This window comes from Eublepharis macularius, chromosome 14 (assembly GCF_028583425.1).
Source record: "Eublepharis macularius isolate TG4126 chromosome 14, MPM_Emac_v1.0, whole genome shotgun sequence".
NCBI classification, from domain to species: Eukaryota; Metazoa; Chordata; class Lepidosauria; order Squamata; family Eublepharidae; genus Eublepharis; species Eublepharis macularius.
Window position 1 is genome coordinate 65,093,199 of NC_072803.1, and position 27,165 is coordinate 65,120,363.

The 27,165-nt window shown below is 46.5% G+C and overlaps 2 protein-coding genes across 2 annotated transcripts in view; one reads left to right on the forward strand and one right to left on the reverse strand.

Annotated features, from left to right (window-relative positions):
- Positions 1-13,474, forward strand: part of ADAMTSL2 (ADAMTS like 2) — a 100,602-nt gene extending 87,128 nt beyond the window's left edge. The window contains exons 20-21 of the mRNA XM_054997279.1: positions 226-370; positions 11,985-13,474. Coding sequence (XP_054853254.1) covers positions 226-370; positions 11,985-12,103 — 264 coding nt within the window. The 3' untranslated portion in view covers positions 12,104-13,474. The remainder of the gene's footprint in view (positions 1-225; positions 371-11,984) is intronic.
- A 4,122-nt stretch (positions 13,475-17,596) lies between these two features.
- The window catches only part of FAM163B (family with sequence similarity 163 member B), a 92,058-nt gene continuing 82,489 nt past the window's right edge, over positions 17,597-27,165 (reverse strand). The window contains exons 2-3 of the mRNA XM_054997212.1: positions 25,713-25,828; positions 17,597-21,764 (exon numbers count right to left, since the gene is read on the reverse strand). Coding sequence (XP_054853187.1) covers positions 21,375-21,764; positions 25,713-25,805 — 483 coding nt within the window. The 5' untranslated portion in view covers positions 25,806-25,828 and the 3' untranslated portion in view covers positions 17,597-21,374. The remainder of the gene's footprint in view (positions 21,765-25,712; positions 25,829-27,165) is intronic.

Consider the following 27,165-nt stretch of genomic DNA (forward strand, 5'->3'; position numbering starts at 1 on the left):
AAGCTGCATTCCTTCAGAATTGCGACATGCACAGAACCTTGTAATTCCATTTCAAAATTTCACTGGTAAAATCTGTAATTCTGAAGAACGGCAAATATTTTGCAAATTTTGCAAGGCAGTCCAGTCCAAGTGATAGGGTAGCTGACAGATTCTGGCCGTAAGCTGATTGTTCCCTTGCCTCTGCAGAGAGAAAAAAAGCATCTTCTCTGTTTTTCACCTGCTCAGTGTACAAAGACGTGCGGCATTGGTGTCAGGATGCGAGACGTCAAGTGCTACCAAGGGAAAGATCTTGTCCGGGGCTGCGACCTTCTCGTAAAACCTGTTGGTAAACAGACCTGTGACCTTCAGCCCTGCCCCACGGAACCACCAGGTGAAAGCGGGGAGTGTCTGGCATTGGCAGGCCCAGGGGGAAGTTAAATTTTGTTTGGGGAGGAATTGTGATGGCTATTCTGATTCCATATCTGAGCCTTCTCGTCTGAGCTTATTCCACTCTAGCCTGAGGGCAATGTCAGTGTGGGTCTGGAAGGCAGTAAACGCTCCATTTAAAGAGCGGAGTGCTAACCCCCTGGAATAATTTAGTTCTTAAACCTCTTCCGAAAAACTCCTTGCTGGATCTGAAGAAGCTCAATAGCTGCCGCCTTTCTGCACAAGACAGAACGCTGGCAGCTGATCACCTCCAGGCTCTCTTGGATGGGACAGCTTTTCTATATCTATTACAATCTGGTTTCAGGCCTGGTTTCTGGACTAAAACTGCTCTGGTTGCCTTTGCCAGGAGGGAGACAAGAGAAGGTACCATGGTTGAGTCTGTTGTCTCTCCTAAGGGCATTCAGTCATGGACTTCTAGATGGGCTGGCTGAGGTGGGTCTGAGGGGCAAGAGCCTTCCAGGGCCTCCAGTCCTCCCTGGCTGTCTAGTACTAAAAAGAGGTGCTGGAGGATGGGCCGTGTGGTATTCATAGTGATGGTCCCTCAGAGTTCTATTTGCTCCACCTTGCTTTTCTACCTAAAACTGTGTCAGGTGCTTAGCATCACCTGTCATACCCAGCAAACCCTGCTGTTATGATTGTAGTCTAATGCTTTATGTTATGATCATGGTTAAGTCATGATCATGAGGCTATTCTTTGACTGGACTGCAAATGTTACTCGCCTTGTCTTTTGGACCCGCAATGTGAAACTATGCAAGGGGGGCGGGGCGTGTGTTCCTGCTGTTATCTGTATGCTCCTCTGAACTGCACCAGGACCCTCTCTCTGGGAAGAGGCACCCGCACAGACACCACAGCCTTGAAAATCCCGTGCATCAGTTCTGCTGTTTTCCCGCTTAGATGCTCTCCTGCTAAGCACAGCTGACTGTTAGATGGGGAGGATTGTAGAATTGGGGAGGATTGTAGAATTTGCCCGCACTTTGGAAGCCTATATATGTTTGATGCTTGCATGTGAATGTTATTCCTGGCAAAGATGGAGTAAGCTCATGATATTAGCAGCTTTTCAGTAAAGTTCTTTTACTGCCTGCAGTGAAGTCTTTGGGGAGTTGCTTGGCAGATCCTTACAAACTGCTGCTCGAGGTCATCTGGGAATTTGGAATAAAGTTTCATCAATATATGAATGACAACTAGCTTCGGTTATCCATTTCCTCTCAGTCAGATGAATCAATGGCTGTTCTGGATTGAGTTTAATTAAATGGCCTTCATCCTGCCCATTGCTGCTTCCAGGTATTAGTTCAGATCAAAATGAGGTCCTGTTGACCTATGACGTGGGGACCGAGCTTGTTCTCGGCAGGGTCATGCTCATCCTAACGGAGCAGTTTTGGGTGTACCGTTATATCCATGTCCGTAGATGAACATTCAAGTTTCCTTTGTGGTTTATAGAACTTTTACCAGCTTTCATTGGTGGGCCTCAGCCTCGAAAGGTAATATCTTGCCGTGGTTAGCCTTGCTCTGATCCCGCTCAAAGCAGACTAACTGCAGTGCCTTTGATAATTACTTAGAAGCGCAGAATGCAGTAACCAGATTTCTTACTGGCGTTAATTACAGAGATCATAGGGCCGTCCATAGCTGCCCATTCACTTCCAAGTCCAACGGAGAGTGCTGGTTGTTCCCTTTAAATCCCCTGGTGGCCATGAGATTGCCTACTCCTGCATACCCTTGCCTGTGTTTTGAGATCTTCACTGAGGTTCTGCTCTGTCTCTTCCTACCAGCAGTAAGATGAGAAGGACCTTTCAGCTGTGGCATCCCAACCGAGTGTCATGTATGCCAGCATACCTGCCATTATTGTATTCTGCATTTTGTTCTGGTCGTGGCTGGTTGCCAGAGTTATATTCTGTATACTGCGTATGTCATCTGAGAGCGTCTTAACGGCTGACGCAAAATGCAGGAGAACCAGTGCGGCCTCTCCATTATCTGTTGAAAATATGTACTTTCACTTTTCCGGCAAGTGTCCTTGAAGGCGAACTGCTAGCAGCGAACGTTGTGTCTTTTCCCAGAGACTGGGATACTTTCACTTTGTACTTCCTTTAGTCTAAACTAATCCGTTCCCACGTAACTTCTTTGGGGTTTCGTGACAGAATGTCAATGCAGCCCGAAGGGCAGGAAGTTTCCCTATAATTGGTAATGCCTTTGTTTGAATTGTCACTTCTGCCAAATGCCGCCTTTGTGTGAACATCCTGAACTGTCTGGATCTCAATAAAGCTGCTTCAGCTGGAACACCTGCGTGTTAACTGTGGAGGGCTTGAGGGACCCGACTGCCAGGGACTGACACTGAGACAGGTCCTTTTTCATCTGTCTACTTGGTGCTAAGCTTGTTAAAATTTCAGCACCAGGTGAAGACTTGTTTATTTACCCAGGTATTTTTATTTTGTCCTTTTTTAAACCGTGAGGATATGGATTGACTTTTATTGTATCTGTGTGTTCTTTGGTGTCTCCCTGCCTGTGCACAGCCCAAATCTGAAACTTTTTAGAGCTAAGCCTTTTGGCATGAAACCCTTCCAAGCTTACCCAGCATGCATGCCCAGGAGGGAGTGATTGTGACTTTTCCCTCTTCCAATTGCCACAGCATTCCTTGAGGTCCTTCTCCCAGAGTCTCTCTCTCTCTCTCTCTCTCTTTGGGCTTGCCCCCCATCAGTCACTAACCATTGTAATTCAAAACTAATATCTATTTGTCAAAAACACAGTAACTTTTCCACTGTTAGGAAATTTCCCTCCTCAGTTCTGTCCTAGTATATGATGGAACAAGCAGTCTTGAAGAGGTGCTTTTTAGGCTTGGGTGAAAGCCAGACTGTGGACTCACGTGACCATTGCCAAAAGTTTTAACAAGCATTCTCATGGAAAACCATTCCTCTGAGAATGGGCTCAAAGTGCCTCACACATGTGGCAGAAATGTCTGCTGTATCATCTTCTCCAGACTGAAAGACTCTTTTAAAGTTGGCATCATCCAAGACTACCAGGAAAGTCCTTGGCTAAGCCTTTGGGGACCAGCACCCTCAATCCCAGTGTAGATTTCGGAACCTTTGGGACTACCTGCCTCACATCCAGCAAAGCAGAAAGATGCAGCTTTGCACCTTGCTATCCCTTTGAGCCCACATGCAAGAAGCACAAGGACAAACTGTGACTGAGCATCTCCACTCAGCACCTCCATCCCACCACAGCGGTCAGAACACGATTCCCAACTCAGGAGGGAAGGCACTCAGAACCTGTTTCGGAAAGAATCCCAAATCTCCTCCCAATTTTACCCAGTGCTCTGGAGACCCAGTTGGTTGAGTCAGTGTCAGGCTATGGATGACAGGATATGGCAAACAGATCCCTGGATCATTGCAGCAAGACACAGGTGCTTGGTTAAATTATTTTTATTCAGAAATCAGATCTTTTCCATATGCACAGGTCCATAGGTTTACTTAGAGGCAAAGAGCAACTAAGCAGTACAGCTTCTTTGAAAGGAACAGAGGCTTGGGGGGAAGTACAGATCTAAAATACTCAAACATTTCCCTCCTCCCTAGCCCACAGTTCTGAGCGGGAAAAGTCGGGGAAACTTTTGCTCATACATCAGCTTGACAAGATAGAAAGGGATGGTAACATTTCAGACATCCAAGGTCATTTCGGTGAGCCTCAGATAAATACATAGATTACGCAGCTGCATTCTCAAGCAGGGAAGAAGAGAAACGAAAGTGATGCACCTAACATTTGTAACATGAAATCAAACCACAGTATTGACACTTAGCATTCCCTAGAACAGTGGCATGGATGGAGGGGTAAAGACATACATGACAGTCAGAACGTCCCATTCCGAGAGTCAGGTGTCTCTTAACAGGACGTGCTCTGCTTCTCTCCGCTCCACCAATGCCGCTGCTGCATCAGGTGCTAAGACTCTTCAGAGCTGATTGGTGCCATGACTCCTCAGGGGGCTCTCTGCTGGGGTTTTGGGATCATCTTTACTCCTCTTGGTTCCAGAATTATGATCCTTCTGATTAGGACTGCTTGTGACAATCTGTTAAGGACTGTAGCCCTTACTAAGGAGTCGGACTATAGCCCTTACTACAGCCCAAGGACTGTAGCCCTTACTAAGGACTATCTGAAAATTAGAAGTTGTACAGGGGGGAGGGGAATCAATATTTTTTAGGAAAAAACACCAAATCTAATTTATATACAACTCCCACCCTCTGTAAAAAGACTGCGACTAAGACAAGGCCTTCATAGTCACTATCCCTACTTATATACATAGCGAATTACTGTGCTTCTCCCGTTGCGTGCTGGTGGATGGAGAGTGATATTCGGATTGGGCTTGCAGCTTCCTCATGATGCTTGTAGATGATTGACTCAAACTGCCTTGCCGTCTTCCCTCTGATTCTGCTGAGACATTTCACTTATCCCTTCAGGCTCAGCTACAGATCATCTTGCCCCTTGTTAGGTTATTTGTGCTCCTTTTCCTGCCTTTTGCTGATGAGGAATCTTCCTTTCCTTCAGCCTCTTACTCATCCAGCTCTTGGAAAACCTTGGCTGATAGTTCTCTTCACTTCTTTCTGTAGATCTTCTTCCTTTCAGCTGCCTGCCAGCCGCCTCTCTACGGCTTTTCCTAAAGTGCGCTGTTCTTCCTTATATACCTGTTCAGGAAGGTTCTAGCCAATCAGCCGCTGACAATTGTTAGACCTTGTTCTGATTGGTCCCTACATTCTGCAGTTTACAGTTGCCTTCCTGTTGTCACTCCTAACTGAAACCCTGTTCTGAACCTGAAAACCCTTTTTTACCCTTTTAGCAACAGTCACAAGATTCAGCCACTGACTAGTCTCTGAAAACTGTAACACTTTATAAGCAGTATAATGTACATAAACAAAATAAAGATAACAATAACATCCCATTTTAAAATTATGTTTCAAACAATTGCTTTTTCTTAACAGAGAACTTGTTTCTCTGTGCTACTCACCATGCTACCATCCCCACTGCTGGGATTATGATGACATCAAAGACCTAGTCCACCCTGTCACTTTCACTGCTCCTGCCATTGTCCTTCACTGACCAGTTGCCCCCAATATTACTGCTTCATTCACATGGAGCAAGTTCTCATTGGCACTCCAGGTTTCTACTCTTGACACATCATAAGCTATTTTCTCAAACCTGCTCAATGGTTCGGGGGCGGGGGGGGGAGCTGCTCTAGTCCTGCATCCTGTTTCATACAGTGGCCAACAGCATAGAGGTCAATGCCTTTCCCCAAAGTTGCTTTCCCTCACTGGTATTCAGATGTTTACTTACACCTAAACAAGATATGCTGATAATCATAGGTGACTAGAATGCAAAAGTAGGAGACAAAGCATAATCAAACATTGCTGGAAAATTTGGACTAGGATCATGGAATAAAGCAGGAGAGCGAGTCATATAATTTTGTGAAACCAACAACCTGTTCATTGCTACAGTCACTCCATTGGCTACCTATCAGTTACTGTGCTCAGTTCAAGGTAATGGTTATGACATACAAAGCCCTTCACGGCCTTGGTCCAGCATACCTACGGGACCACCTCTCTCCCTATGTCCCTCCACGGCAGCTTCGCTCATCTGAACAGGGTCTCTTGCAGGTGCCAGCCTGTACATGGGTGAAATCAACAGCAGCCCATACACGGGTTTTCTCTGTGGTGGCCCCTACCCTGTGGAACAGCCTGCCTGAGGAGGTCAGGAGAACCCCCAACTGAATTATTCAAAAAGGCCTTTTTTTCTCAGCTAAGAGGGTGGTATTGTAGGAAAGGGATCCCAGATGTTTCACTAATGAGTTAGAAACCATAGATTTCACCATTATGTTGCCTTACATATTATCTGTTGCTTTAAATATGTATTCCTATATCCTACCTGTGCTTTATGTTATTCAGTGTAAGTCCTAGAATTGATTATGTTCTGTTTCAGCAATTCCTCAACCCCATACTGGATCCTTGCTAATACTATATCTTTGTAAACTTATATTCTTTTACCCCAGGACATTGTTTATGGAAATGTTTTTGACATTGTATGGAAATGCCTGCCCTTGTCCTTGCCTCTAATTGTACTAATCTCACACTATGGCCGTCCACACGGCTTACCTTGTTCCAGAAAACAGCGAAATCTCACACGAAATTGCGTGAGAAGATGCTGTTATCACGCGAAATCTCATGAGAAGACGCAAAGACTGTCTCAGGCTAATTAAACTGTTCTCCCCAAGGACTTTGGGGCCTCCTCCCTGAATAATTTGGCCCTAATAAACCACCCAGGTCTCCAAGACAATGAGCAATGGACTGACCCCATCTAGCTCCCTTGCTTATCTTAGTGGCTGTCCTGGAAGATGCCCTGACCTTAATCTTGTTATTCACCTAGCAATAGGTCTGTGTTTCTCCAAACCTCCTCCAGGAAGCATTATAACTTTTGTGCAAAGCAGAAAACTCCCCCTCACTTGGGTGATTCTCCAGAATTAGGTTTCCCGATAGCCTTAATGCAGGGCGGGATCTAGCAGGTGCTCAGCCTCATCCTAGACCCCTCAGCTGTCAGTTCCTGTTCAATGGATCTTCTCAAAATATCCGCCCCGATCAGACCAGGCAGAGACAGATTCGGTAAACGGTTTTATTCCGGAATTCCAGTACAACCAACGAACATAAGGCAATCGCTGAGAATGACCGTTTAACTGTAACAAGGCTGACTATATACTCCTTGCCCCTCCCCCTTTCCCTATGGAACGGAACTCTTGGCTTTGACAGCCTTTCAACGCTGGAAAACTAAACTGCAACTATGTAACTTCTCTACCTTCTAAGCCAGACAAGTTAACCCCTGCCTGACATCACCCTCCTATAGACAGCCATCTGTCACTTCCAGTCTTTCGTTCACTTATCATTGCCTCACGTTGTGACCAGCAGTCCAGATCGTGAACATCAGTATTTTTTATTTATGTCATTTATTGGCCGCCTTTCTCACTGAGACTCAAAGCAAATTACACCATGTGAGATTAGTACAGTCAATTTCAAGGACATTTCCATAAACAATGCTATAGGGTAAATAAATACAATTTTACAAAGACATAGCACGAGTAAGGATCCAATACAGAGTTGAAGAAATGCTGAAACAGAGCATAAGCAATTCTAGGGCTGACAGTAGACAACATGAAGCACAGATAGCACATAGGAGCACATATTTAAGACAACAGACATAAGGCGACATAGTGGTGAAGTCTGTGGTCCTTAAGCATCTGAGAGCCGCTCTCTACAGTGCAAAAGCCTTTTTGAATAATTTGGTTTTGCATCATTTGTGGAAAGCCAGGAAGGGGGGCAGCTCTCCTAACCTCCTCAGGCAGGTCATTCCACAGGGTAGGGGCCACCACATAGAAAGCCCGCATACAGGCTGCTGTTGATTTCGCCCATGTGCAGGGTGGCACCTGCAGGAGACCCTGTTCAGATGAATGAAGCTGTTGTGGAGGGACACAGGGAGGAAGGCGGTCCTGTAGGTATGCCAGACCAAGGCCGTGAAAAGCTTTGCACATGATAACCAGTACCTTGAGCTGAGCTGTACTATAAATATAGCTCCCAAATCTACAATACTTTGCAGCAGTTTTTCCAGCTACTACTACCCTTGTGTGGCACAGGTTCCTTGAAGACACGAGCGAGTTCCTTTCTCTATACTCCTTTCTTCTGCTTTTCAGATCAGGACTCTAATCTGGAGAGCCGGGTTTGATTCCCAACTCCTCCACTTGGAAGCCAGTTGGGTGACCTTGGGTCAGTCACAGCTTCTAGGAGCTCTCTCAGTCCCACCCACCTCACAGAGTGTTTTGTTGTGGGGATAATAATAACATACTTTGTAAACCACTCTGAGTGGGTGTTAAGTCATCCTGAAGGGCAGTATATAAATTGAATGTTATTATTATTATTTCTTACAGGATTTCCACACTCTACAGGATGAGTTGTATGCTCTCATTCCCCCCCCCCCTTTCCCTTATAAACAGGTAGCTTTTCAGGAAAGGTTTTTTGGTTTGCTGTTTTGCAATCTCTATCTCATTTCTTGTAACAGTTGTTTAATTTGGCTTATGATATAATAAAAGCCCTTTTCATTTTAAGAGTGCTTACACCCCTCATTATTCTGAGTGCTGTGCTGGATCTGGACCTTGGCATATACTGGCTAAAGATCCCCAAATAATACCGTACTGCACATGTGTTTGTTCCTTGCTGGGAAGGGGACACATTTGCTTATGAGGGACCTTCATGTGTATAGCAAGTTGGGTAACAACTGTTACCCCAAATTCCAAATAATTTATGAACAAATTAAACAGCACAAGTCCTGTTACTGATCCTTTTGGAACTAAACTAGACATGGGCACGAACAGGAAAAAAATGAACATGGTGTTTGTTGTTCGTTGCCATCCACGAACAACGAACAATGAACATTGACGAACATGACCTGATCACGAACATGTTCGTTGTTTGTGGGGGCCAGCAGGCTCTCCTCCAGCCATCAAAATCCCTACCACACCACTCCCAGAAACCCTACCTGAGCAGACAGCAGGAAATGTACCAATAATAAATAATAGCTTGGCCCCAGAGCCTGGCAGCAGCCCTGGAACCTGAAGGGGTAGATCCCTATTCCACCACACACAAAGAAAATTCAAGCTCCAGTGCAGTCTCTCTCTCAAAATGCCAACAGCAACTGTCTCTCCATCACTGTCTGCAAAATCAGAGCTGGGAGCCCCCCTCCCCCCTGGTCTTTGCTCCCTTGTAACAAATTGGGAGCTCCACACTTGAAAGGAAGACCTGCCTATCAAACTAAATTGGGCTTAGATTGATATTTCCAGGGCAACAGCAGGAGTTTGTCTGAGTTCAGACAATCCCCGCCTCTGATTGCCAAGGGAATTGATTGCAGGTGCCAGACTCTCTGGCGTGGTGAACAGCAACGAACCGAGGCTTGCAGTGACCACCTGTTTGTTTAGAATGGGGCCTCAGGAACAGCTTGTGCACAAGCAGCTGATTGGGCTGTTCGTGGCTTTTTTTAGTTTGTGTTGCTGTTCGTGCCCATCTCTAAACCACACTGCTCACTTCTCTCCATTGAGAGAACTGTCCATTTATTCCTACTCTGTGCTTCCTGTCATTATACCGTTTTTAACCCATAAAAGGACCTGTCCCATTATCCTTTAATTGCTCAGTTTACTTACGAGTTTTTGTTGAGGGACCCTGTCAAAAGCTTTTTTGTAAGAGCACGTTTATAATGTCTGCAAAATCTGCATACCAGTTCATTATGCAAAATCTGCATACCAGTTCATTATGCAAAATCTGCATACCAGTTCATTATGCAAAATCTGCATACCAGTTCATTTTCTCAAACAACTCCAAGAAGTTGGTGAGGCACAACTTCCCTTTCCAAAAGCCGTGCTGACTTTCCATCAGCCGGCTTGGTTCTGATTAAAGGTAGAATTATTGAGCGTGGGACAAATGTTAGTCTGACTGGCCTATAATTTCCTTGTTCCCCTCTGGACCCCTTTTAAAAAATCCATGTAACATTTGCTACTCTTCAGTCCTCTGGTATAGAGACTGTTTTTAGTGACAAGTTACATGTACTGGTTAGGAGATCAGCAATTTAACACTGAGAGCGGGACCACAAGTGACGCCTGACACAGGTTGGACACTAGTCAGCTTCCCTCAAGTTCTTGCAGCTTGGCTCTCCGACTGCTCTCCAACGGACTTTTCAACTGTCACTTGTCCAACATTCTGCCAAGCTGCCTTAGGAATGCTCAGGTATATGCTATCCTGAGCCAGAGACATACTGATTTTCATTTTGCCCAGTACTCATAGAACTTCATCTGTCGTCATCTCAGTTTGAGATAACGCTCTTCCCAAAAATAGTGGCTCTGATTAAACCACAGGAACAGAGGCCTGGAAAAAATGGGCAGTTCTCGCAGTGGAAGGAAATAAGCAGCAAAGTCTCCCAAGGGTTGGTATAGTAACCAGAGAGGAAGCTCCCCATTGGTTATCTGAAGTGTGCTGCAAGACAATCTGTGTCTTTTGCCCAAAGCCCCAGGGCAGATGGCCACCGACAACTTAGCTACAGATGGGACATCAACCAGCCGAGGGGCCACAGCCTCTGCGATTCCATGCTGCCCTGCCTGCAGCTCCTGGGAAAGAAGCATCAGGTATCACCTGCCACAAGGACAATAGTTTGGTAAGGAGAACATGTTTGTGTCCACAAACATGTTCTCCCTCACTTGCAGAGGGATCACCCACAATCAGTTGCTTCAAAATTCCTGCCTACTGTCCATTTTTTGCCAGTGGGGCAGAAATTGACCTGTTTGTCTATGCTGACAATATGAAGAACAGTCATGACTGCAACACAGGAGGCTCAAGGTGTCACTTGACGGAAAATGCTCTCCTCGTCACTTGGAAGTAGCATCTCTACCATGTCGCCCCCATTCAATTCATCACTAGAGTGGTCAAGACTGACTGAAAAGGAACCAGCTGCATCCTAATCGCCCCAGGCTGGTTTGCTCAGGTCCTGCTCCTAGCCCAGGGGCATGCCAGGCTAAGTCTAGAAACTCAGACTTTTTGCCAAAGGTGGTCTCTGGTTTCCGTTTCAGCCAGGAATTGGTTCTACCTACCTTCTTCCCTAATTAAAGTTCAGAGGCAGAAAAGGTCTCTCACTCCTTGGACTCTAGAAGGCCCCTAGCTTTCTAACTGGACAGGACTCCGTTCAGAAGAAAGCCTGTCTGCTTTCTGAGTCTTTCTGGCCCCAACAAAGAGCTGACTGTGCTTTAGGCACTGGGTGTTGACCCCATTAGGCTACACATTGGCTCATAAATCATTGCCGAGAATTGTCAAAGCACATCCCACCAGCAAGAAATGTTGCAACATCTCCAGAGGCCTTCCTGTGCCAGAACTCAGCAGGGCAGCCACTTGGCCTAAGCTTCCTGTATCCATGAGGATGCTTTGGATGTCAAAACTCAGGATGCTCCTGGGCCTACCTCCAAGTATGTCATTTTGCTAATGTAATCCCATTTGGGTGATGCATCAGAGACCACAAAGAAAAACTGGTTGCTTAACGTTCTTATCTGTGCAGTCACATAACCTGCCCTCCTTCCTCACAGTCTTTTTCACTTGCTGTGGCATTTCCTGAGGACGGACTGAGGAGAACGTTGTGACTCCTTCCAGCGTGTGTGCAGTGATTGCAGGCCAAAAGGCTTCGCTCTGGGAGGTTCCAGATGCAGGCTCTGTGTGGGCATGGAGTCTGCACTTGATGAACAGTGGCAGTAACCTAGTTTGTTCTTTTTAAAAAATTGTAAGCAATACCTTGTTTTGAGAGGAATGTGCGACCCAAACTTTTAAAACAAACAGTAATTTCAATGGGTTATGTTTGTGCATGACTGAAGCCCAAGATAAGTGATCACCAAAATACATCCCATGAATTTGAGCGGAGGGTGGGGCTGCAAGAAAGTCTGTTCTGTTTTACCCCTCCCCTCTTCCCTATGTCCTGCATCTGACCCCCATGCATCCTGTCTCCTGTCTCCCACTCTGCAGATGACAGCTGCCAAGACCAAGCTGGAACAAACTGTGCACTGGCAATTAAAGTGAATCTCTGCAGCCACTGGTACTACAGCAAAGCATGTTGCAGATCATGCCGAGCTCCACATTCTTAGGAGGGGAGAGAAGAAATGAGGGATCCTCGGGTTCTGAAGAGCAAGCGGGGGAGGACGCCGGAGCAACGGGGAGACTCTCCCAGCCACACCACTGAAGGCCAGAGCTGGAAACTGGAGATCTCTCCTCCTCTTCCTTTCTTCCTTTCCTTTCCTTTCCTTTCCTTTCCTTCCTTCCTTCCTTCCTTCCTTCCTTCCTTCCTTCCTTCCTTCCTCAGCATGAAGGAATGGGTCATGTTCTTTGCCTTTCAGCACAAACTTTTAGTACTACTGTCCATCAGCCTCACCTGCTTGCAAAGAAGTCATGTACCTAGGACCATGAATATGTATTCAGTTCTTCTGCAGGCTTTGAGCTTCCTTTTTGCTATGGTTTCCTTGTAACTTAGTAAGATTTGATCTGGAGGCACCTTTTCGTTTCTGACTGCCCCCCATAAATGCCAGAGTAATTTTGAGCCTGTGTGCAAACTTCACACTTGTAAACTTGTGTAACTTGGCACCCAGAGCCTCTCCAACGAGACCAGCTTGCATCATTTCAAGCTTCCCATCTAGAGTTGCTGAGAGGTTTTAATAGTTGGCTGAGAACACATGATGTTTAATTAGAGGCCCCACTGTTTTTTTCACCAGGAGAATGAACCTCCTAGATCCACAGTTTTTATGACTAGGATGTATTCTATCAAGTCAAATGCTAGATCAGCCATCTGTCTTAGCCCTGCCCCTATGCATCAGGTAAACTGCCCACTTAAACAAAAAACCTTAAGATGTTACACACAGATTTATCCATATATACCTTCTGTCTTCGCTTTATTAAAAAAATTAAACATTTTAAGAATAGGTAAAAAACTGGTTAGGGAATTGTGTGGGTGGGTGTGGGGAAACTGATTTGGTGACTACACAAGTGCTGGCCAATATATGCCATCCACAGCTGGTGTTTGCTGCAAACATACAGAACAAATTCTTTTTCAGAGTGCAGTCCTGGAGAGGAAAACGTACACTTGGACTGAACAAACAAGAGCACTTCAGCGCCGGCTTCACCACTCTACAAATGTTATGTCTTTCTTTGGATTCTGAATTTCATTCTTTTGCTGTCTGTTTCTTCTCCATCCAAGCATATTTACTTTGTTTTGCAGCAATGATGAGCTGAAATTAATGCTGCCCAGGCAGCTATACCAAGGCCCTTTAGATGTAATATGTAGGTGTGTACTTTTTCAGAGAATTTTATCTTGTAATCCAACTCCAGGCCTGTAGTCCTTAATTAAAATGACATAATGCCAACATATTGTATAGAATAATGAAACCATAACAGCACTTTATATCACAAAAAAGAGACATGTGCTCTTTTTTTAATATATTTGTTTACAAATGGTGAACTTTATCTCTGTAATCATAAAACTGTACCCATATGTACATTTTAAATAAATTTTGTCATATTTATGGTGCCAGATTGTTCTCTTAGCATTCATCTCTGTGTTTAGGACATTGAATAAAAGGGTAAAGAACAGTGTGGCAAGAGCATATTAGCAAGAGGTCATCAGCTGGCAACTGCACTCTCCTGCCACCCACACACGCCAGCCATCTTTCTTTCTGAACAATTAAGTCTCTAGTCCTGGTGGCAGTGGCACAATGTTTGCAGATGTCTGGGTTTCACTAGGCGATAACCATCATACCTCTCTCACCCCGCCTGATGCACAGAAGGCTTTCAAAACAGTTAGACACCTGCTTCTGAACAAGTATTTCTTTCCCACCAGGATACATCCTCATAACAGTGGGCCTTGCAGAATGCACAACAGGTTCTAATGAGATTCAGTAATTCTCATCTGCCTGTATTCTAGAATTGGAAACCAGTTTAGGAAACAGATGTGCCTTAGGGTGGAAATACACATTAAGAAGTATCTAGGGACACTCACGTGAACCTCATTTCACATGTCTCCCCCAACTTCCCATGCACTTGCTCGCACAGTCACACTTCAGTTTGCTCTGCATGATTACATTCATGCATTCAATATCAGTTCCTCTTCAACTGTTAAAAGTATCCAAGGCTCCCTTGCAGGGTTTTTTTTTTTAAAAAAAACAGCAACAACATTATGGTCAGGCAGCAGTGTTTTCCGTGTTTCCTGTCATGGGCCAGTCACAGCACAGCAGCATTGAGGGTTTCTTGGGAGAAGAGGACTCAGGAGGAGCCCTGAGTAGCCAGCCCTGAACCAGGAACTAGCAAGCAGGCTGACAAGCCTCAGCCACAGTCAGGACCCACAGCAGCAGCTGAGGCAGAGCCACCGACAGCCTCCAGCCCAGAAGCAGCCCAGCCCTCCAGCCTTGCCCACACCCTTGGAGCCTGCAGATAGAGGCGAAGGACAAGCCTACAGGGGAGATGGCAAAGTGCATGTCTCCTGGCCCGACAACAGCTGCTTGCGGATAGACATGGGCACAAAACGGAAAAAAACTGAATCAAGAGGTTTGTGTTTCATCATGTTTCATGAATTGTGAACCACGAATTTTCACAAAATTGACCCGTTTCATGAAACAATTCGTTAGTTTCGTAATTTGTCAAAACCAGGGGCATTTCAACGGTCCCCTTCACCCAGTGAGATGCCAAACTCATCGGGAGACTTCAGGTTCTCCTCCACCCACTCTCCAGTTTGGCCAAGATTGCAATATGTTGACCGGGGGGCAAGTGCTGCCAGAGTGCTTGACTGAAACAGGGACCAGGAGTTGCTGGGTCAGACTCAGGAGGACGATGAAGGATTACCGGCCGTGGTGTGGAGCTGGGCTGAGAAGATGGAGTGATGGGTGGACTCAACTGTGGGCAGGGACAGTCCCAAGAGTTTGGGATGTGGACTGGAGGAGCTGGATGTTTCTCTAAAACCTTGCCATTCATTCTGAGATGTGCCCTAAGGGGCACCCACGACATCCGGCATATGGGTTTTGTTGGTGGCGAACCCTCCTCACAGGCCCAGGAGGCAGTCAACACTCCAGACTGCCTCCCCTCTGTCCCCCCTTGCCACGGGCTCGGGGGTGGCCTGCAGACCCCCTTGGGCCCTAAGGGGGCCCACGACAGCCGGCATGTGGGTTTTCTTGGTGGCCACTCCCTCCTCATGAGCCCGGGAGGTGGTCGATGCTCTGGACCGCTTCTCTTCTGTCCCCCCTGCCATGGGCTCAGGGTGGCCTGCAGCGACCCCTTGTGCCCTAAGGGGCACCCACAACAGCCGGCATGTGGGTTGTCGGTGGCCACCCCCTCCTTGCAGGCCCAGAAGGTGGTTGACACCCTGGACTGCCTCCCTTCTGTCCCCCTGCCACTGGCTTGGGGGTGGCCCACAGCATTCCCATGGACCCTAAGGGGTGCCCATGACAGCCGGCATGTGGGTTTTGTCGGTGGCTGCACCCTCCTCGTGGGCCCGGGAGGTGGTTGATGCTCCAGACCACCTCCCTTCTGTCTCCCCTGCCACAGATGGATGCCTCCCCCTTTTGTGGGGAGGGTACTATAAGTCCCACTCTTGGGGATGGCTGCCAACAAAACCCACCTGCTGGACATGGCGGCACTGATGGATGCCTCCCTGGGGGGCCGTCTCCCCCACCCCAGGGTATGCACAGATCGGACGAATGCCTCCCCTATTTGGGGGAGGTTATTCTTAACTCCCCAGGGGGGTGCCTCCCCCACCCCAGGGCGTGAAAGTTATGGAACAGCAAAAACCCACCTGCCGGACATGACCTGCAGAAGAGAGTCAGGACCTCAGGAGAGGAACCCACACAAAGCTGTGCCCCAGAGCTAGGCAGTCACTCTGAGACTGGGCTTGGGGGGAGAGCCCCTAAACACCACAGAGACACCTACCCAGGTGGGAGAGTGCTCAAAATAAAAAAGAGATGCACACAGTGGGTGTGCAAAACAAGAAGAGTCAGCTGCACCAGACAGGTGCACAAGATAGAGAAAACAAACTGAAGAGAGTGAGGCCCTCAAGAGGAACCCACACAAAGCTGGGCCCCAGAGCCAGTGGTCCTGACACTGGGCTTGGGGGGAGAGGCCCTAAACCAAAACCAAAGGAAACAAGGAAACAGCAAGAGGGTGAGCCCTCAAAAGAGCGGAGAAATAATTGAGAAGACACAAAGACAAGCAAATTAAAAAAGGGGGAGGCCTAGGCCCCAGAGCCAGGCTAAGGCCTGAGACTGGGGTGGGCTGGGGTGGAGTAAAAAAGGCACCCTCACCCAAAGACCTTCCCACAATAAGACCAAGAGCTGGAAATAAGAGGCTTCTTTCAGTCTCTTTTAAAGCCAAAAGCACAATTCCAAATCCACACTCTCTCTCACTCCAGTCCCAGCAACACGTCCTCCCTCTGCCTCTGTCTACTGGGACTGAAACATGAGGCAGAGAGAGGTACCTTTTAATTTAAAAAAATGCTGACATAGAGCAGAACAGGAGGTCTGTGGTTGGCTGACAAACCTGCCTAACAGGATTTGGAGGGGAGAGATTGGTGTGCCCATGGCTACAGAAGGCCCACCTCCTTGGTTGCCTAGGGGATTAACCCCCTGCTCCTGGCTGTATAGGGCAGAATGGACGCTCTCCAGAATGGCTAGGAGAGCTGCCAATCAAGGGTAAGTGGGCTATGATTGGGGTTTCCAATGGCAACAAAAGGTCTGGGGCCATTGTTGCCTAGGGAATCAATGGATTGGCACCAGCCTGTCTGAAATTACAAATCATTCATGAAGTGAATGAAACAGGCCAAAAAGTCATGAATTTCATAACCGTGGCCCCACAAAATGCAGTTTTGTGGCACACGAAACAGCCCGTTTCATGACAAAATTTGCTTTGTATTTTGATTCGTGCCCATGTCTACTTGCAGATAGCAATGAGGAGTAGCTGCAGGACAACTCCCAAGCAGCTGGCTGCAAGCTCAGCCCTCCAGGACCTAGCTATAAAACCCAGCCAAGGAAGACCATGAGGTGTGGAAGCAACAATTCACCACCCCTCTGACTCTTGCATCGGATCTAGCCTTGTTTCCTGCAATTCCTTGGACCGGCCCTGGACTCTGCCCTTGCCCTGCCCTGGAACTTGCATACAGACAACTCTTGGAACCCCTGACCTTGCATTTCAGACTGCCCCTTGGATCAGGCTACCACTGGCTGTTGGGACTGTGCTTTCGACCTAGGACTGGACTTTGACTACATTGCTGGAACTAGCACTTTGCCTGAACCCTCTCAACTCACACATACAATCACACAAAGGGATCTCTGTTGAAAGTGGAATGCACATGTGCCAAGCAAGAGATAGCCTGCTTGTGAATTGAGGGGACACATAAAATCCTGCACTTGAGTGTCCCCAGGAACTTTGCAATGTGTATTTCCACTTTTAGTTATAAGAAATTTGGGAAACACTGTACTAGAATTTTTTTTAAAGAAATAAATGTTGAAATACTGAGCCATGGGAATTTTGCACCCTATGTTGCTTTTTTGGGGCCTGTGTGGAATCCTATGATAAAACCTTGCTGACGCCTGTAATAAAGTCAAAGATAAAGTTTATCATTATTTTATTTTCTCAGAGTTTATAAGTCCTGTACAAGTTTACCACATGGGAAGGTGAATGAAAACTCATGAGATGGAATTTAAAATACATACTAGAAAAAAGTGAGAGAAAAATAGGAAGATAAACACAATCACAAACTGCAACAAATCCATAAGTTTCTTTTAAATGCCATTGAAACAAACGCAAATTTTAAGAATTGTACAAAATTGACCCAGTATTCTGCAGAAGCGGCTGATGTTACATCAGATCACATCAAAGACTGAACACCAATCTCCAGCGAAACACAGCAACAGAAACTGGGCACGCTCCCCCCACCCCGAATTATGCGCCTCCAAATTGGACACAACCCAGGTAAGATACTGAAATTAGTTATGAATAAAAACAGGAAAAAATACTCATCACTCCAGCCCCAGAAATGCCACTAATGTTTAAGCAATTGAGCTGTAAAATAATCAACTTGTCTATGAAAACAATGCCCAACAATTTAGCAAACACATGAATGTCGAAGGTTCGCAGCAAGGCTGCAGCAGATCTTTTGCAGTCTTATAGCAGCACTCCCCCACCCCCTGTACACAACCTGTTAACAGAATTGTGTCGTGAAGCCACCAACTTGAGTGTGCAGCTACAATGCTGTTCAGCAATTGCTGGACTGAGCATTTAGTCCAGAAATCATACAAGGTTGCTGAGAAAATAGAAAAAAGTTCTTTGTACACCTCCACAACAACACGTTCTTAAGGTAAGCCAGCTGCCCTCTTTATTTTTTTGCCAATGTCTCTTGGCTTGGTTGGAGAGATAAGAACAACTTTTAACTAAAAGGCAAAGAACTGGTCCTGTGGTCAAGCTCTTTATTGTAGCTGAGGTGTGTGGGGGGGTAAGATTTGGCTAAATAAGAAAGGCTGTCCAACAGCTGTGAGAGCAACATGATTTGGTGCACATCTATGACATTAAATTTTGCCCACTGGGAGAGTCTTCTTCTGCGATTATAGGGCTGCGTCATAAGAAAAAGCTCAAAGAGATACCTTGATAAGGGACAGGGAGTATAGCCTAGGTTACTGGGTACTATCTGTTGATGTAGACATGCTTCAGCTGGGTAGTTCAACGTTGCTAAAAATGGCATGTTAATTACTTACACTTCAATTCAGAAAGATTTCGTGTATGTGTTTGGCTCTATGCTAGTTTTCAAATTTTTGGCTACCATACCTTATCGTATCTGTTTTCATTGAATACCTCAACTGTTGATTATGTTGTATTTCTGTTCTGCAAATGCCCTAACAACTTGAAAGCCAGATTAAAAGTTCCTGTTGCCCAAGGGGGCATAATTTACACAACTGGTTAATTTGAGATGTCCTAACACGAGTTATGAAAAATCCGCAGTCAACCAAAATGACTTTCCATTATTCTCAGTGTTACTCCATTTGACCCAAATCCCCCCTTTCCAGAGTTCCAAGTTGGTTGCTCTGCTCAGTGGATACGGTCCCAATCCAGCAAGGGGTCTCTATGCAAGGAAACTTGCTTCCACATGCATCTCTCTCTCGTTGGTTAATGCAAGTGACATTTAACAGTCTAATCTTTGCTGCAAACAATGAATCAATATCACAGAGTATCACACATGAATTCTTCCTCTCTTCTTTTTGAGAAGCATGAGCTGAACCTGGCAGAAGAATTTCTGACCAAATTAGCATCTGAAAAAGGGAAGAAGGAAGATAGCTGATCTGACTACCACCCGATCTGCATGCATTTCTGGTGGGATGCATCTAATAAACATATGTTAGCATCTGATGGAGCTAAACACAGGCAGGAGGAGTTGTGGTGGTGCGAGCTTATCACCGCTTTCCTTGCACCTTCAGTTTGGAATTATGCTAGAATCTGGGCTGTAAGGTAAGGGTTAACTGAGCTAAAGTAATCCATTAAAAAACCTTTTCATTGCCTAAAAAGGCACCCTCAGGTAACTGTTAACACTTTTTTTAAACTACGCATTTTGAAAAAAGTAAATATTTCTAAAAACTGTAGATAATACTACTAAAAAAGGACTGATTTTAATTATTTGATTTAGATTTGATTAAATCTGATTTATAGACTTTTAGCTGAGACTTGAGCAGAACCTGTCAATCTTTAAAGAAAATGGGATGGAGATTTGAGGGTAGTTATATCATCTGAAGACTGGAAATGGATTTGGACTATAGCCTTCTCCAATTTAATTTCAGCAGATATAAGGGAGAGCTACTAGAATTTTGGCTAATTATGGAAATGACACAATATAATCTTCTGATAAATCCTAAGGTTATGATGTTAGAGTGGCTAAAATCAAGAATCCATGTTGAAGATTCAGAAATTAGGTTGTACTTCATTGCAGAAGCTGATATAAGTGTACCTATTGGGGAAAGTACATAAATGTTTTTGGGAGGGGGCAATAGACTGGTACAGAAGGGTTTTGGAGATTGCACTAATGTCCAATGATTACTACCTGCTCTTAAATAGTATACACAGAGTAATAAATTCACTGGGGAATGAACAATATCCTGACATTATACAATTGTGTTTTTTACCATGTTGTAAATTTGTGGCTCTTTGATCTATTCTATTCTATTCTTACATGTATTTTTGTATGTATGATAACGATAACATTAAAAGGTGCAGAGAGCAAACGTCATGCAGGAAAGGCCCTCCTCAGGATCTCACCTCCGAGGGAATACAAGTGGACGTCCTCTCAGGGCAAAGCATGCCTTCTGCTGCTTTTTACTCCGATGCATATGTAATCTATTCATCAGTCAACTTAAAACTCATATGACTAATTAACAAAGATTTCTTCAGTCTTACAGTGCTAAAATTATAATACATTTTATTGGAGGCTATTTTTGTTTGAATTGCAAGCTCCTTGAGGAGGGCCTTTTCCCCCTTGCTTACATAATGGGCCATACACATGTAAAGTATATGCCCCCCCTACAAACAATACTTAACAAAATAGAGCAATAACTTGCTTTTTTAAAGATGGGAGCAGACGATGCTAAATGAAGGTTCAAGCTAAGTGGGATGTGGTTTTGTAGGGGCTACAAGAACTAAACCCACAAGGGGTGTGAGGGCCCCCCAGGAAGATGCTCCGGCCTCTGCCACCTACGGCTGCCCAAGAGCCCTGCTGCTGCCGGCTTCCGTCACTTTCTTCCCGCCTATTGAGAATCTACTCCCAGGAGGCTCAGTGAAATGGAAAAAGGTCTGGGGGGGGGAGGGGAATCTTTTGTGACACGAGATAAACTGGGAGCTTGTTCTGGTCACCCAGGAAGTTGGCCTAGGATAGTAGGGAAGCTGCAACATGATGCTCTCAGCACGTCTTGAGCTGAAGGTGGCAAGGCTGGTGTGCCATGGCAGCTGGAGGAGGAGCTAACCCTCATCCCTCCTTCCCAGCAAAGCAGGCATGCCAGGCACACCCCGGGCTTCAGGCAGGACAAAGAGGGGTGGGCGGTGTTCTTTGCATACAAAAGGAGGCCCAGTATCAAAATCTTATCTTTAGAATAATTTTAAAAAATCAGTTCCAATGCGTAGCTTTAGAAAACCTACACAGCCACCCCCCATTGGCATTCTCCCCCCCTTCCCATCCCTTTAAGCAATGTTTTATTAATTTGTTACATAGAACTATATGTAATAACATATAAATACATTCATCAGTTTAAAAGACATCTCAGATATTTTCTTCATGAAAAAGAGTGACGCTGTTTTGAAAAGCTGCACAAAGGTAGAAAAACATCCACCGCCCTCCGGGTGGCCGCCGCGTCAGACATCGGTGCTGATGCTGCGGCTGCGGGAGAAGGCTTCCCGCATGGCTGACAGGCGGTTGGGATTGAGGGCTTGGAGGCCACTCAGGTTGACGGGCAGTCCCAGGTCCTCCTGGCTGATGGCCTTGTAGTTGATGCGGTCCCCTCCATTTCGGACCTCTTCTTCTTCTGGCTCTTGCAGGAAGAACGTGGGTGGCTCAAAATGGGAGCAGCTAGGACAGACTGTCCGGCACTGGGAGTGCTTCTTGTAGGGGGAAGAATGGTACAAGGAAGGGCCGTTCGTCAGTGCCACATTGCGGTTGCAATGGAGCGGAGGGATATGGGAGTCCACAGCAAAGTCCGGCTCATCTGCATCTTCTTCTGATTCATCCTTCTTGCAGCAGTAATACTGGGGAGAGGTCAAAGGAAAACAAATCAGTAGCCAAGGATCCCCCCTGCGTCTCCTCTGCTCTTTCCCCATTTATATTATGTTTTTCAGCAAGGTCCACAAGACCACAAGAAACATCCTTCAACATGACGATGATGAATCAGAAGGTATACACCATGACCCCATGGGAAAAATGAAAAGATGGAGAATGCATTATTCTCAGCATCTGAGGGTTGCAAGAACAACAGGTTGCTTCCCTGTAACTAGTGTTCTTTAAACGGTGATCCATACAGTCACACTGCTGAGAACTTGAGCACATGCAGAGCCCACCCAGAGAAACTGCTACAGCTATGCTGCAAAAACTCCAGAGCACTGGCCCCTCTCCTCCCAAGCGTGTGGTAGGATCAGAACGGTGCTCCCTGCTCAGTTCTCCTTCCTAAGATGAAGCATGAGAAAAACAGGAGCCTCTGTTGGAGGGAAGGTGAGCAGGTTTCACGAACGCACCAATGACCACTCAAAGAAAGTCAGTGACAGGAAAGCTCCCTGTTCCTCTTCTTCACACTGATGGCGTAATCCTAGTAAGCTGACCTGCCTGGTAGTGGAAGCAAGTGCATCTGATTGAAATAATGCACCCAGCATTGTCCAAACAAGCATCACATCCCTCCTAGCTTGAACTTCTAAGGCATAATGATGTACGAAGGTCACGGACTGCAACTGGTCACTGCTTTGCAGGTATGCAGGTGCCAGGAGTGAAGGGCATGGTGGAATCTGACATGATGCTGGGCAAAGGGCCCCTCAGGTGCTCTGGCAATGGGTGACTCCTTAGCTGGGACCAAAGTGAGGTTGTGGAAACTCCCCCCCACCCCAGCTCAGCTCTAGAAGTTTCTCTGGCCGGACACTGGGCATGCGTGAGTTGCCACGAGTGTGATACACCAAGCTTTCTTTCTTTTGCAAGCAAAGATCTTCTCATTCTGGCTGCAAAATCCTGCTTGAAAATAGGCAAGCAACGCCTGCTTCAGAAGGGGATACAGAATGGTATCAGTCAGACGCACTTGCTGCCAACGGTTGGGCCAGGACTTCAGTGTCCGGCAGAGCCCTCAATTCTCTCCTAAGGCCAGCAAAACCAGAATAAGAAATCCAGCAAATCAGACTCAACCATCCACAATGAAATCATGCAGATTTACTTAGAATGCCCAATTTATGCATTTAGTACATATAGAAATTGAAGCATATCAATAGCAGGCATACACAACCCAGCGTTACATGTGGGGTGGGAAGGACTGCCCAAGGGAGCCGAAACAAAATGCAACCAAGGGAGCTTAAAGAAAAAAGAATGCAAGAACTAACAAAAACAGAAATGAGAGAGTGACAAGGCAGAGTGGAGAAGCAGGAGAAATGAGATATCTGGCAAAAACGATGACAAGAAGAAGCAGAAGAAAAGGATGATCAGCACTCTGAGCTAGTCCCTTCAGAGCAGAGCTGTTCCATGGCGGTTTGTGTCGGCAGGGGCCTCCCCTCTCTGCATATTTATTTATTCGCTAGGTTTTCCCCTGCTGTTCCTCCAAAGAGCTCAGGGAACGGTGCCTCAGTCTCCCCCTCCTCCATTTCATCCTCACAACAACCCTGTGAGGTAGGCAATGTTGAGCATATGTGACTGGCTCAAGGTCACTCAGCAAGCTGAGATTCCCCTCAAGACAGGTGGCCTGGCTACATATTTATCTGCCCTACAGGCACCGCATCTCCATAGAGCTTTTTCTCGCAAGATTCAAAACTATGCCATCTGCAATCTTATAGATATAATTAGATCCCATATCCAGATAGAGTCTGCTTCTGCGATCATAGCAGTATTGAGACAGTTCCACCCATCCTGCTTTATGGCCAACTATATGCAGACTTGCGCCTCAAATATTTAAACTTGGAATTAGCTAATATGAGGGACCTTCCAGATTCCCTAAAGGTCCATCTCCTTTGGAATGACTCCCTGCCTAAAATCACCAAGAGGTGATCACCTATTTTCTCCACTCCACGCATCCTACTATATAAATGGCTAAGTGTATTCAAGACAACTCACTTCCTACCTTGGTGCACCTCCAGAGGGCGCTGCTGTGGAGGGAAGCCCAGATGAGACAGCCAGACCTCCAGAAAGCACGCCATGGTGGAAAGTCCAGGCCAGGATCAGGCGTGGAGCAGGCGGCAATGCCTGACTCCTGCCTTCACCCAGCTGGGATCAGGAGCAGAGCAGGTGGCAAAGCCTGTCTCCTGCCTTCACCCAGCTCAGATCAGGAGCAGAGAGGGGGCAATGCCTGTCCCTCGACTTCACCCAGCTGGGATCAGGAGTGGAGCAGATGGCAAAGCCCACCCCGTGCCTTCACCCAGCTCAGATCAGAAGCGTGGAAGATGGCAATGCCTGCCCCGACCTCACCCAACCAGGGACCAGGAATGGAGCAGATGGCAACGCCCTCCCCCCCGCGCTCACCCAGCTGGGATCAGGAGTGTAGCAGGTGACAATGCCTGGCCCCACATGGCCCAGCTGGGATCCGGACCGGAGCAGATGGCAACGCCCGCTCGCCGCCTTCACCCAGCTGAGATCAGGCACAGAGCAGGTGGCAATGCTTGCCCACCCTTTACCCAGCTGGGAACAGGCACAGAGCAGGGGGCAATGCCCCCTTCACCCAGCTCAGATCAGAAGCAGAGAGGGGCCGACGCTAACCCCCCTCCCGCCTTCACCCAGCTGGGGTCAGGAGCGGAGCAGACAGCAATGCACATTCCCCACCTTCACTCAGCTGGGATCAAGAACAAAGCAGGAGTCGATGTCTGCTCACCCTTCACCCGGCCAGGAACCAGCACAGAGCAGGCAGCAATGCCCGCCTCCTTTCACACGGCTGGCATTAGCCGTAGAGCAGGCGGCAATGCCCATGCCCCCTTCACCCAGCTAGGATCAGATGAGGAGCATGTGGCAGTGCCCACCCCCTTCACCTGGCCAGGGTCAGGAGCGTAGCATGAAGAAATGCCCATCCTCCTTCACCTGGCCTGGTTCAGGTGCAGGCTGGGATAAGGAGCAGAGCAGGTGGCAATGCCTGCCCTGTTCACCCGGCCGCGATCAGGCAAGGAGCAGGAGGCAATGCCCGCCCCCCTTCGCACATCTGGGATCAGGCGCAGAGGAGGTGGCCATGCCCACCACCCCGCCTGCATCCAGCTGGGATCAGTGATGGAGGAGGAGGAAATGCCCACCTGCCCTCCTTCCCCTTTTTAGAGCCTGTTGTATTTTTTCCCACAACGGGCTTTGTTTCTAGTAATTTAATAATCCTCTTGCAAGTTCCCTCTTAGCCATCCTTTTTCTAAACTGAAAATCCCTCATCTGTTTAGCTTTTCTGCATAGGAAAGGCCTTCTAAGTCCTTGCTCGTTTGCATTACCCTTCTCTGCACCTTTTCCAGTGCTACAATATCCTTCTTATGATACAGTGACCAGAAAAGTACACAGTAGGCCAAATGTGGCTATGCTCGTGATCAATAAAAGAAGCCACAGATTAGACAAGGACATTCCTGTCTTGCAGCGCATAGGCCAATGCATGCAGGTGTCCCTTGATGACTGAGATGGGTTTGAGCACGCTGCATTTCGCTATTCCTTCTCAGAGAAGGGTGGGGGGAAATGTGGCCAATGGACAGAATTGGCAGCATGGTATGGTGAATGAAATCAAATTTTACATAAGTGCAATTTATTTCAGAACTATTATTTCAATTTATTAGACTGTTTATATTCAGGAACTTTGCCACACTAATAGACCCCCACCCATTGGGACAGCAAGATGGTGAGAGAGGGGCTCTCAATCCTGCAGCCTACGGGCCGTGGAGATGTGTCCTGAAGCCCCCTTGGGGCTACACATGGACTCTACATCATCATCTTTGTCACATTACTGGGGAGGAAAGAATGAAGTGATCTTGGCCACCCACATAGCTTAGTCCAAGTACCTGAAGCCTACAATAGCACAGCACAGCTATGATACAAAGTAAGATGACAGTTGCTAATATTCCGCCTGTGATGACCACAGTTCCGGCTGTCATTCGACCTCTTCTCCATTAACCCCCTGGAAGACACAACAGGTGGAAAGTGTTAGGCTCTGCATGGTTAGAGAAGCAACACGTTACACAACCCAAAGCAGTCACTCAAGGCAAGGATATTTTTTAGGAGCATAAAGGCGTGATGCCATCCAAGGATCTCCATCAAGGCTGCTGTGGCACTTTGCTACACTGCCTGCACCCATGAGTTGGTGGATCCTCAGAATACCTGTGAAAGCTCCACTGGGTAGCATAAGCTGCAGCCTTTCTCCCCAAGCAAACAATTTTCAACTGGCTGCAAGCTTTATAACATTCCTACTTTACTCTTTTCCCCACTGGGAACTCAAAGCAGCTCACACAGCGGATGCTTACAGAATCCTCACTGCTGATTCCCCACCGCACAATATTAGGGTTACCGGAAATGTTGACTGGAACAGAATTCATAATGCTGGAACCTGGGATAAAATGGAGAACAGATTATGTAAACTGCTTTGGATCCCAATGGGGAGAAAGGCAGGGTATAAAGTACTACTGCTACTGTAGTAGTAGTAGTAGTAGTAGTAGTAGTAGTAGTAGTAGTAGTAGTAGTAGTAGTAGTAATAGTAGTAATGTTGGGAGTTGGGATACTTCTAGGATTTTATTTCTGGAATAAATGCACAAAAAAGAGTAAAAATAATTGTCTGCCTTGAAAACTAATTCCTGTGTACCAAAATACATGTCCTTCTGCAACATAAAATAAAAACATTTCGTGAGCTAAAATATGTTAAACAATACACGTTTCCGGCAGACAGGAGCTTAGTTTAGACTGAATGTATATTATATCTGCATTACCTAGGTGCTCTGCTATGCTTTGGTATTTCTGCAAAAAGTCAACAACAACAATAACGAAATAAAATTTGTTTCTTTTGAGAAGCCATCTGTATAATTTTTTTCTTGTGTAAAATCAGTTATCGGCACTCCAAAATCCTCCTTTCTTGCTAGATGACATCTTAAGCAGAAACAAGGCAAAGTGCAACTTCAGAGTAACAGCAGAGCAGATTATTTATTGAGGCCAGTACATTCTCTCTTAGCGACTCTGGGAAGGCACTGAAACAAGTGGGCATGTGAATTCCCTAGGAGGTATGAAATCTACCTGCCAATGATACTCAAGACTATGAACCAGGAAAAAAATGAACTGTGTGGTTCATGCAGTTTCATGAACCACAAACTTTCATGAACTTTCCCCAGTTCGCGAACCAGTTTGTGGTTCGTGGGGTTTAAATACCCCGTTCCGTGCTGCTGTGAAGTGGCACAGAAAAGGGCATTTCACCACCACCACCCCAGCTTGGATCAGCTGCTTGTCGGGGAGATCCCCAACAAGCAGCTG